Source organism: Equus przewalskii, chromosome 5 (genome assembly GCF_037783145.1).
Source record: "Equus przewalskii isolate Varuska chromosome 5, EquPr2, whole genome shotgun sequence".
NCBI classification, from domain to species: Eukaryota; Metazoa; Chordata; class Mammalia; order Perissodactyla; family Equidae; genus Equus; species Equus przewalskii.
Window position 1 is genome coordinate 38,603,901 of NC_091835.1, and position 13,116 is coordinate 38,617,016.

General features: G+C 32.2%; 1 protein-coding gene across 1 annotated transcript; it reads right to left on the reverse strand.

The window, feature by feature from the left end:
- Positions 1 to 287: 287 nt before the first annotated feature.
- LOC103540491 (NKG2-A/NKG2-B type II integral membrane protein-like) lies at positions 288 to 12,885 on the reverse strand. Its single transcript, XM_070619063.1, has 6 exons — positions 12,681 to 12,885; positions 12,073 to 12,171; positions 11,514 to 11,567; positions 10,843 to 10,994; positions 2,172 to 2,275; positions 288 to 1,939 (listed from the first exon to the last, which is right to left on the reverse strand). The coding sequence occupies exons 1-6, from the start codon at positions 12,748 to 12,750 to the stop codon at positions 1,819 to 1,821; spliced, it is 600 nt and encodes a 199-aa protein (XP_070475164.1). The 5' UTR covers positions 12,751 to 12,885; the 3' UTR covers positions 288 to 1,818.
- Between the last annotated feature and the right edge of the window lie 231 nt (positions 12,886 to 13,116).

A 13,116-nucleotide genomic window follows, 5' to 3' on the forward strand; every position in this document is an offset into this window, starting at 1 on the left:
AGCTACAATTTACATATTGAATAATATTAATTTTTAACATTTATATATTTTCTCAATATGAATATGGGAATAAATATAGAGAACTAAAGAAAATGTCCATATTCAAAGAGATAAATGTATATGAAATGTTAATTTATTTTGCAAATGATCATCATGTATAGGATCTCTCCCTCTTGTAATTGAATGATGGCGGAATTGTGTCTGAATATTGTCAAATAACTAAAGTTTATTCTGAGTTCTCTCAATGAATATTTGTCTGAGCCCCACAAATATTTTTACACTTTTGATTTTTAAAATTATTTAACATTTTATTTTTTTCCTCAAACTATTTTTCTAAGCATGGTAATAAACGTTGACAGAAGGTGGGAGATAGAAAATTCAATAAAACAAGATACCTTCCAAAATATCTGAAATCCAGTAGAGGAAAAGAAAACATTAAAAAATCAAGGAACACTATTATTATCCAATGAAAATACCAGTTTCCACCAAAAATATGAATCTATCATTGAGAATGCTATACTAAAACAGATTCAGAAGATAGATGTTGGTTCCATTCTCTGAGGAAGTTGGGCAGATCCAAATGGCTCTTATACAGCAAGCTTGCGGTTGTTGCGTAGTAACCTTGAGGGCCAATTAATTTATTAAACTCAGCTCCAAATCTATCCTTCATTGCCCTTTTTTGAGATAATAGAGTATATCTTATAAACTCTTCTCCCTTGTCAGCTCGCGTGATGTTAAGTTTTGTCAGTAAAAGGCACTGGACAGGCACTGCAGGAGAAACAGCTCTTCTTCATGGTTTCATGGAATTTTCTCTACTTTGGCTACTACAGTGTGGTTGCCAGCTGCATGCACGCAGGAAGTCCTGTGATATTCACTCTCCAGCAAGTTTTTGTGTCCAGTCCCATTCATAATTCCCTGCCCTCCAGTCTCTGCCTGCTGACAATCTGGCAAGGAGGTCATCTTGCTTGCCTGTCACAGACTGAGATCCATCCTCACCAATTTCAGCCTGCTGACTGAGGAACTACTCTGTTCCAGGGCGCTCCAGTGAACGTGTCTGCCATGAAGTTGCCTGCAGCCACAACGTCTTCAGTGATGTCTAAAACCCATCCTCAGGGAATAGATCTGGCTGCAAAGTGACTCCTTCCTTGGGTGCTCTCCTTTAACCTGAAGGTATTCTTTGTAATTTTCTTTTATCCTCTCTTAGTAGGTAATTTCTTACAAATAGTAAATAATTATTTACATAAATCTTCCTTTGATTTCTGTCTCCTTGACTGTGACTTATACACCTTACCTTGCACCCTCAGGTAAGGTAGAATAAATCAATTAATTTGAAAATATGAGTGGAATTACTCAACTTACTGAAGATAGAAATAACAGTTCTTGATGTTATTATTTGCAATTTATACATGATTTATTTTAATAAATTGCAAAAGCTTAAGAAATTGATAATATGTACCTGGGTATATATTTTAAAAATTAATATACACAAAGATTTAAAAATAATTCTACAAATCCAAAAGTGAAGCCTCAGGCAAACTATGGACTTTAGGTGATTTTGATGCATTAATGTGGATTCATCCTTGGTAACAACTGTCCACTCTGGTCAGTGATGTTGATAATGGGGGAGGCTATGTATGTGTGGGGCCAGGAGGGATAAGGGAAATCTCTGTACCTTCCTCTTAATTTTGCTATGAACCCAAACCTGCTCTAAAATATAGTATCTTAAATAATTCTAAGAAAATAATTTATGGCTTTTGAAGAAACTACAAATATGCTCCTTATTGATGGTGAAAGAGCAGTATATCAAATTTAGGTAAGCTAAACTGCCTGGTGCTTACAAACATACATTCTTATTTCCAAACATGATGCAGAAGAAAGTGTGTTTTTCTGATAATTCAAATATGTACAGTTATTGTCCCTATCTAAAGATATTGGGAACCTGAAATACAAAGAATAATACATCATTAATATTGGTAATCTATAACTTTCTATTTTAATCAATAAACAACACATTTAGACCAATAGCCCCATAGCTAAATCTGAATATTTCCCATATATTTTTCTGTGGAAACACTTAAATAATTGTGTTTATATAATTACTTGTGTATTTCTTTTTTTTCTTTCTAAGATTAATTCCTTCAAGGTAAAATATGAGTTTTCAAGAAACTTACAGTTTGGAAGAGAAAGTTGAGCCATTTGACCACACCCATGAATTATTATTGGTTCTTTGGGAGAGTCCAATCCATGAAAAAACACTCAAGGAGTTCAAAAAATTCTATGAGAAAAGACATTTTACTAGAAGTCAATTAAAAACTTTTATACTAATTAGGATTTGGTAACAACAAATGAAGTTAATTCTTTCTTATTTTATAGAGTCTTTCAATTTACAATATAACGTTACACACAGGATACATTATAAAAATGTATTATGACTAAATGAAGAGGGCACATTGAAACAATGACAGTTTCAGGGCTCTGAAAACTGATCGAAGGTTAACGATAATTTGTGAAGTGTTTATTATTGGAAAACTGACTAGAGATTCAAGTAAAAATGGAGCCAACTTCTAATCTTCTTGCCTAGGACTGCTCCCACATCTGCCCTCCTGCCCAGCCCAGCCCAGAGAGCAAGAAGAATTGCAATTTGTACAATATGGATAAGGCTGAAAGAAATCAACGATGTTGCTGATACGGGGCAGACTTGATTAGCAGATGGGAATGGGTCACTAAATAGCCCACTAGTATTTCAGTTCAATGTGTCAAACTTCCTAGGTAATTAATGAGGAAAACCATCCTTTTTTAGTCCAAGGTTGTGATCTCCTTTGTGTCAAGCACAGTGCCAGCTGTATATAATGGGAAGGTACTGAAACCAAGACTACGATGAAAGAAATGACATTAGATCTACGCATTCTTGGATGATGGAAAAAATGTGTAGATGTGTAGAAGAGACAAAAATGATACTAGTAAAAGGTAAAAACGAAGGGAGACTTGAGATCTGATTTCAAAGTTTTGAGCATTCTCCAAAACAGACACACACACACCCCAAATGGTAGAAGATGGAAGCTCTACTGACTTACAGCATTTGAATAAAGCCCATTGAAAAATCATTGTTTCACAACTAAGCTATGCAATCACAAGGGCAATCCCTAAGAAGTCAGGCTAAAAAGTAAAAATAAACAGTAAGAATTTTTAAAAACTGAGCAGAAATATCACAGGCACACTTTAGAGAAGATGCTGCAGCAAAAGTTTATGCAAGTTACAAAAAGTAATAAGTGTAAGGTGGGACTGGCCCAGTGGAATAACTGTTAAGTTCATGTGCTCCACTTCGGCAGCATGGGGTTTGTGGGTTCAGATCCCGGGTGCAGACTTACACATCACTCATCAAGTCATGCTGTGGCACGGCCCCACATACAAAGTAGAGGAAGATTGGAATAGATGTTAGCTCAGGGACAATCTTCCTCACCAAATATGATTATGATAATAATAATAATAACAAATATAAGGAAACTGAAGCAGAATCCATGTTTACTACAGTATATTATCAAAAATGTCTACTTAAAACATAGAAAGCATGCAAATAAACTAAAAATTGTTTGACATACTCAGGGAAAAAATCAGACAATGGAATCCTTCACTGGGATAAAATGTTAGATTTATTAGAAAAAATATATAGAGGAATTATTATAAATACACGTAAATTATAAAGAAAATTGTGTTCAAATAATTATATGAAAATACGATGGCAGTGACAAAACCAGTAGGAAATGTCAATAGAGAAATACAAACTATAAATGGACCAAACAGAAATGCTTAGTTGAAAAATACATTACCTGAAATGAACAATTCACTAAATTGATTCTACAGAAAATTTGAGATGCAGAAAAAAGAACTGATGAAATTGAGGATCGAGTAATAGAAATTATTCATCCCAGAAGGTGACTGAGAAGAATTAACACAGTTCAGAGACTTTTGAAACAGTATTAAGAAAACCCATATGGGTGTAAATATAGACTGAGAAGAAGAAGAAAGACAGAAAAGGACAGAAAAATAATTATAAGACAATGAATGAATAACTTCTTAATTTTGAATTTAAAAATATTTATAGACCCAAAGGGCTCAGCAAATACTAATAGACTCAGCATATTGAAATCCACATCTCAAGACAGCACAATCAAATGAATGAAGAACATTTGAAGACAAAGACAAAGAAGTAATCTTGAGGGAACAGGCAGGATTGTTATGACTTCAGTCAATGTGCCAATCAGAGAATGAGTGAGATATTTCCCACCTCTAGCAACACATAGGTCAAATTACCTCACACAAAATCCACATTTTCCTGAAAACTATTCCACATTGGAGGGGGGTGACATTAGCAAGATCGAGGAACAGGAAGCCGCAGGCCCTCATTCCCTCACAGAAACAACAACTCAACAATATATCCAGAAATAAACCCATTTATAATGATTTTCTAAGGTCTAATGATTTTCTACAAGGGTGTCAAGAACATTCAATGGAGAAAGGACAGCATGTTCCATAAATGGTGCTGGGAAAGCTGACTATTTTCATGCAAAATAATGAAGCTGGAAGTTTACATTACACCATATACAAAAGGTAACTCAAAATGGATTAAAGACCTAAACATAAGACCTAAAATTCCTGGAAGAAAACATGCTGGGAAAGGTAATGACACTGTATTTGGCAATGATTTCTTGGATGCACAATAAAAGCACAGGCAACAAAAGTAAAAGTAGACAAATGGGACTACATCAAACTGAAACACTCTGCATCACAGGACACAATCACGAGTGAAAAGACAAGGTCCAGAATAGGAGAAAATATTTAAACATCATATCTGATAAGGAGTTAATATCCAAAATATATAAGGAACCTCTGTAGTGCAGCAATTTAAAACCAAATAACCCAATTATAAATTGGGCAAATTCAGAGAATTTTCCAAAGAAGATGTGCAAATGACCAAACATGAAAATATGCTCAATATCATTAATTACTAGAGAAATGAAAATCAAAACCACAATTAAATATCACCTTATACCCATTAGGACAGCTACTATAAAAAACTCAGAAAATAACAAGTACTGAGGAGAATGTGGAGAAAAAAGAACCTTTGTATACTGTTGGTAGGAATGTAAATTGGTCAGCCATTATGGAAAACAGCATGGAATATTCTCAAAAAATTAAAAATAGAATTACCATATGAATCAGCAATCCCACAAGTGAAAATATATCCAAAGGAATCAAAAGCAAGATCTCAAAGAGATATTTGCACACTTATGTTCATTGCAGAATTATTCACCATAACCAAGATGTACAAGCAACCAAATTTCCACTGATGGATGAATGGATGAAGAAAATATAGTATATATATATATATAATGCAATATTATTCAGCCTTAAAAAGAAGGAAATCTAGTCACATAATACAACATGGATGAAACTCCAGGCTATTAAGCTAAGTGAAATAAGCCAGTCACAAAAAAATCCAAATGATTCCAATAATATGAGGTGTCTAAAGTAGACAAACTCAAGGAAACAGAAAGTAGAATGGTTACTGCTAAGGGTTGGGGGTTTAGTGGACCAAGGGGAATTATTGGTCAATGTGTACAGAGTTTCAGTTTTATGAGGAGAAAAAGTTCTAGAGAACTGTTGCACAGCAAGGCAAATATAGTCAACAATGATAAACGGTACACTTAAAAATGGTTAAGATGTATGATATAGTTAAAATGTAATGGATAACATGAAAGATATTGTATGAGTAAACTTTATGACATTCTAAAAAAGGCAATAGCATGGAGACAGTAAAAAGATCAGTGATTATCAGAGTTAGAGGGAAGGGAACAATTAATAGGTAGAGCAAAGAGGATTTTTAGGGCAGTGAAAGTATTCTCTATAATTCTATAATGGTGCATACATGTCATTATATTTTTGTTCAAACTCATGAAATGTACACCACCAAGAGTCAACCTTAATGTATATTACAATCTTTGGGTGATAAAAATGTATCAACATAGGTACATCAATTGTAGCATATGTACCACTCTGGTGGGAGATATTGATAATGGGAGAAGCTATGCATGTGTAGACAGTAGGAGTGTATGGGAAATCTCTGTACCTTGTCTCAACTTAGTTGGAAACCTAAAACTGCTCTTAGAAAATATAGTTATTTTTTTTAAATGGGTCGTAAGGTAAATTTTATGTTATGTGTTCTTTTTTTACTACAAAATTTGAAAAATAAAATAAAAAGCAAAAAAAACATGAAAGAGGTAATCTTAAAATCAGCAAGAGAAAAACCATCCATTACATATAAGAAAATAACAATACAATTAGCAGATGCGTTCTCATTAGAAGCAATGAAGAATAGAAGGCGGGGAATGACATACTCAAAGAGCTGAATGTACTGCAAAGAAAAAAAAAGCTTTGTCAAACAAGAATTCTAAATTCAGCAAAAGAATCCTTCAATAAAGAAGATGAAATAGGATCTTACAGCATACACAAAACAGATTTTCTTGTTAACTGACCTGCCCTCCAAAAATATTCTTCGGGCTAAAAGTAAATGATACTGGAGGATAACTCATATCCATAAGAAGGGATGAAGAGTAGCAGAAATGGTAAATATGTGGGTAAATAAGGGTTTTTGTGTATGTGTGTTTTCTTCTCTGAATTTCTTCTAAAAATAAGATTATTTAAAGTAATCATTATAATACTGTATGATTGGGTCTATAACATATATGGGTGATACTTTGTGCTGGTAAGTGGATGCCTTTGGGTGAGGGGAGTAAAACCTTATTTTTTAACATTTGTAGATTTCTGTCTTGCAAAGACACCTAGAATGGTTCATTTCAACTGACGAATGTGAAATAATGAATGCAGTGCTAGAAAGGATGTGTATAATTAGTGTTCACAAACCTGTGCTAGCTGGCTTCAGTACAGCACTGTTAGAAGCAATCGTAAGATAACAAAGGAGGCAGAGACAAAATGGAGCTATGTTGATGCTAAGTTTCTATATTTTACTGGAATTTAGTCAGAATTAACTTGAGTAGATGGTGAACAGTTAAAGATATAATTGTAACATCCTCAGCAACTACTAGGAAAATAATTAAAAAAACATAGTCAAACTATCAATAAAGGAATTAAATTGGAACACTAAAATAATATGTATTTAACACAAAAGATGTCAGGAAAGGTGGAAGAAAGAACAAGAGATATAAACATAGAATAAATAATAAAACAGCAGACCTAAATCCAACTATACCAATAATTACATTAAATGTGAATGAATAAACATTCCAATCAAAAGATAGAAATTGTCATACTGAATAAAAAAGTAAGATCCATCTATATGTTTTCTATAACAAACAGACTTCAGATTCAAAGGCAGAAATAGGTGATGGGGCTGGCCTGGTGGCATAGTGGTTAAGTTCGTGCACTCTGCTTTGGTGGCTTGGGGATTCCCAGATTCGGGTCCCAGGTGTGGACCTACACACCACTCATCAAGCCATGCTGTGGCAGCATCCCATATACAAAATAGAGGAAGATTGGCACAGATGTTAGAAGATGGGCACAGATATGAATGATAATAAAATGAGAATATATAAAAATTTTAGGTTGGAACTAAAGTAGTACTTAGAGACAATTCATATCTCTGTCTCATGTTCAAAAGGAAGAACATTCTAAAATGAATGATCTGAGAAGCTTCCCTCTCAAGAAGCTATAAAAGGAAGAGTCAATTAAAGTTATAGAAGGAAGAAATGATAAATATATTTTTAGTCAAAAGTTTACGCTGAAATCTGTACAGTAGAATAACTCATGGTAGCTCCAAATGCAACAATGTTCAAAATACCCTTGAGCATCAGCAATAGAATGGATAAGTGCATTATAGTATAATTAGACAATGGCACCAAGGAGGTATGGACCATCTACAATTTCGTGCAAAAATATGGGTGAATCTCACAAGTTTAGCTTTCCTGAAAATGCCAAAAATAAAGAATATATACTACATGATTCCATATCTATAAATTATTATTTTTTGCAGAAAAGAACAGGAGGGGGTCATTTTTTAGTGCTTGCAAAACTCATTTTCTCATTCTAGATTATAGTTACACTTGATGAAAATTCTGCAGTCTGTTGGTATATATAACAAGCGCATCCATTTGTATGTATATTATACTCAATACCACTATCCTAAGAGAATGTTATAAAAATATGTAAACACATCTTAAAATAAACATAAAATGGAAAAAATCCTAACAAATACAGCTTGTGAAAACTAAAACAAAAAGAAATAAAGATACCAGAATTGTCTTACAACTTCTAATAGAATTTTATCTATAAATATCAAAAAAATTTCCACACTCAGTTGCAGATCAATTCAATGTTGATGTAAGCAATATTTACAATGAGAAATATAATTCTAATACTACAAAATCTCTTGTAGGGTAGAGAAGAGTGAAAACACATCCACGAAGATGAATGAGGCTAATAAAATGTGTGTGGTACATGCATTTTGATGGGCATATCACACACAAAAAAGGAAATTACATACCAGCAGCAATTATACATAGTTATTAAGAATTCCAGCAATATATAAAAATAACAGACTATGACATAAGTGGATTTATTGAGGCAGTATTAGGTTGGATTTACATTTGAAATTCCATAAAATTAATCCAATACATTAACAGAATAAAGAAGAAAAAATATGATTACTTTGTTACAGAAGGCATTTAATAAAATTGACATTCATACTTGCATTGAGAAGAAGCAATAGAATCTTTTAGAAAGATAGGAATAAAAAAGGAAACATCATGCAAGATTTAGAATAGACAAGATGGCTTTTAAAAAGAAGAACTAATATACACCTACTGTAAAAAAAAAAAGCACAGCATTTAAAGTATGGATTTGGCATAAAAACAGATAACTAGATTAATGAAAGAAGTTAGAAATTGCGATACTATACCCACACATTTATAGAAAGCAGACTTCAACAAAGATGCAAAATTATTCAATGAGGAAACTAAAGTCTTTTCAACAAATGTTGCAGAAACAATTGGCTGTTGATATGCAAAATAAAAAATAAATAATAATTTTATCCATACCTCACACTATATACAAAAATAAGCTGAAAAGCGGTCATAAACTAAAGTGTAAACAACAAAACTTCAAAAAGATATATTAGAAAAACCTACACAACCTTGGGTTAGGTGGAGATTTCAAGTAGTAAACTTGGAGAAAATATTTGCAAACCAGATATCTGATAAAAGATTTGAACAAGGACACATAAAGAACTCTCAAAATACAAACCAAAAAAGAAAATATTTCAATAGATACTTCACCAAAAAAGATACATGGATTGCAAATAAATAAATACATGAAAACATGTTCAACACTATTAGTCTCAGGAAAATTCAAATTAAAACTGGTACAGATCAGACTTCCTGTTCTGAAAAGAGGAGTGGATACTACTTTTCCCTATTCTTCCCAGGAATAATATTTTATAACGTTAAAAAAATTCTGGCCATTAAAAGACTCCAATATGAGGGTAAAACTGTAAGTCACAGAGTCAAAAAAGCTATTTACATCTCATAAAATCAAAAAAGAGCTCATATCCAAAGTATAACAAGAAGTTCTAAGAAGGAAAAAGATGGACACCACATAGGAGAAATGGGCAAGAGACACGAACAGGCACTTCTCATTCTCACAAAAGAGACTATCCTAGTGATTAAGAGTCCAGAAAAATGTGTTGAATTTAACAGTTCTCAGGAAAATGCTTTTTAAAGTGATCAAGATAATCATATAACAATCAGAACTTACAATATGAATTTCTGAGAGTACTAAGTTTTTGGATCAAGGGACCATTGAGTAAAATGTGTATTTACACAACAAACTAGAAAAATTTGGAAATAATTTAATAAATTTGACATATACATATATTTATGACCCTGCAATTTCACTATGGTGCAGAGGATAATATATTATAACTATACAGAAATACAATTAAATAATGTAAGTGTATTTGTAAATTATTATTATATTATTGTAAGTATATTTATATTCTATAATATAGTTTATTATATCTGATTCATTTGTATATAATACATAAATTACAAAAACAATATACATGGGAAAATACATACACGAGGATTTTCATTATATAGGCATTTATAATAGCTAGATATTAAAAAGCAACTAAATTTCTATCTCGGCAGAATAGATTAAAAATGTCACATTAATATAACATAATACAGAAGTGAAAATTAATGAACTAAGATAAATGTAATAATATGAATGAATTGCTATATATCATGTGGGAGTAAAAGGAGACACATATAAAAATGTATACTGAATGTCCCATTTATATAAAGTTTAAAAATAAGCAACGATAATTTATAATATTAAAAATCAGAATAGTGGCTAAGTGAGGAGGGAAGAGAAGTGATGACAGTACTCAGGGGTGGGGCTGCTGGAGGTCTGGACATCTATTTCATGACCTTATTTGTAATTACATGGTTCTATTCACTTTGTAATCAACCTGAACAATTGTGATATGTTGAGTTTCCTTGATGTATGGTAAAATTGAACAGTAAAATTTATTTTAGAACAAAAGGCATTTTTCAAAACAGCTTTTCTATGAAAAGTGAGACCTGGAAATTATTAAATGCACATTAGTGATATAAACATATAAGTAAAATATTATTAAGTCCAACTATGGAATAGTAACGGACTTTAAAATAAAAACTACAAATATGTACAAAGTTATGGATGACCTACAAATACCACGTTAACTGAAATTTGCTTTTAATAAAATGTTAAAAACATTAACAACCTTACCATTTCTTCTTCATTATCTATATAAAGCAGATTAGAGTTCTTAGAAGTACAGGCCATCAGACTCTCATTCCATGCTTTTCTTTCAATACTAATGAAATAGCAATTGTTGGAATAGGTTAACCACTCCTCTGGACAACGACGACAATGATGTGCTGAAGAAAGGTTATGAATTATTATCTAAAAACAATTTGAATTTTAATAAATGAAAATTAACTTACATATTTCCATAGGTAGAAACATATATGTACATAACACCTATTCAAACTCACAGGCTTGTATATATAAAACAGATCACACTCATACACACACGTACAGAGAAGGGTCAGCCTCTCATCCCCTAATTTATATGCTCATAAAAAGTAAATGCACAAAAATATTCACTCTACATATGTCCTGAAATTCAATAAACAAAACCACTTTTTAGAGTAGTAGTGTTATCTCTTATCAGTAGAAAATTTAGGCCAATCTAAAACAATGGGTATTGTGATTTTAAATGAATATATCTTCATATTGTTGCATAAGAAGGAATACTCTACTCTCATCATTTTTATGAATATTTGTTACCTGACAATTCACTGTCCCCAAAAAATCTATTATCACTCTTCACTAGCGTAAGATAGAGACAAAATAAAAACTATACTAATATCAGAACTCTGAAAATTATTGTATACCTTTCTGGCTCCTTGTTATCAGGGATGAATTATTCCGCTCCAAGATTACAGTAGCTAGAAATATTAAAGTAATTATTACAAAAATTAATATTGATTGATCTAAATAACTCAGAATAATTTTAGTTTCTTACCTTGAAATTGATGTATTGTTTAGAATTAGAATAATCTGGAAAAATATGACTTTACCAAAAAACTAATGAAGTAACGAAGATTGGGGGAAAAATATTTCAAAATCCTAAAGGACCAACTTCACCATCTTTTGCATTACTTGGTTTAACCAATCTCAAGAATTAATTTACGTTTCTCAATAAGGTTGTTCAGTCTCCTAAAGCATGTCTTTGAGTTAAGAAATCAGATATATATATATATATTTATGTATAATACTCTCTGCAACCATCCTGTTATTTATAATTTGACAAATTCAGAATATTCATTCTACACTTAGTCTAAATGCATACATTAAAATGAGAATTCTATATCACAATATTATGAAATGGATAGAGGCACTGACCATCAATAAAGTGAAAAATCTTCGTATAATTTTTCAAAATTTACTTACAGTGACTAAAGAGTATCATTTGTACTACAGTGTACATTAAGACAAGGCAAATGATTCCCAAGATCCCAGCAATTAGCTTCTCTGGAGATGGTGGTAAATCTACAGGGAGAGAAATCAAAACACTGAGAAAGGAGAGAGGGAGGCATTTGTTTAGACAGTTTACATACAAGAGAACCCACATTCACAGGGGATCACATACAGAAAACTTGGATCCAAAACCCATATCTACCATTGTAATCTTTCTTTCAGAATATTCTACAGCATTTTCAGCAAATGTAATCCTCCAGGAATTGTTGGTCAAAGACTACAAATTACAACAATGCTTGAAAAAAATTAGTCCTCAGATTTCATCTTAGAATATTGTGTTCCTGCTTCAAGCTCTTATCCTCACAAATAAAAACTACCTGAGCTTATTCTCTACCCTTTTCCCAAACCTCTGCACCCCAGCTGCACATCCTAGAACAGTTATACTGTGTGTCTATCAAATGTTTTACCTTTGTAGTGGTCATTCTTGTCTTTCTCTTGAAGATCCTAGAAACATTTTGAAGGTTTAATTCCACATAAGTTATTTCCTGTTCAGTTACTGAAATGGATCTTAGTGTTCTTACCTTTCATTTGATATCTCCTTGAGTCCATAACCGGTTTCAGTTCTGAACAGTTTTCTCTTTGGTTATCCATCTCTGCAGCTGACTAATGACAAAGGCTGTCCTCAATGATAACTTTAGTTAATAGATGATGTATACAATGACGAGATCTCTAGTATCGTCAAATGAGTGTGGGGTGAGTAATAGTACTCATTCTGCAGTTGAACAATGTAAAAGTCTCGTTCTAATTTCCTTAGGGTTTACATAAGTGTTTCATGATAGGGTTGCTCAGATAGTTTTTAAAATGATATACTATATTTGACACAATATTCTTGGTTCGAGTAATGAAGAGCAATAAATTAGAGAGGAATAAAGAAGTTGATGCATAATAATATCCTTATTAATTTAAAGTCGGATTCCACAGAAACACTTTAACAGTATTAGAATAACTGTTAAAATT

Coding starts and splice junctions, on each gene's coding strand:
- LOC103540491 (XM_070619063.1), bottom strand. CDS start 12,750: ATGGATAACCAAAGAGAAAACTGTTCAGAACTGAAACCGGTTATGGAC. Junction 12,172..12,680: donor AAGGAGATATCAAATGAAAG/GTAAGAACACTA, acceptor CTCTCCCTGTAG/ATTTACCACCATCTCCAGAG. Junction 11,568..12,072: donor AATGATACTCTTTAGTCACT/GTAAGTAAATTT, acceptor TAATATTTCTAG/CTACTGTAATCTTGGAGCGG.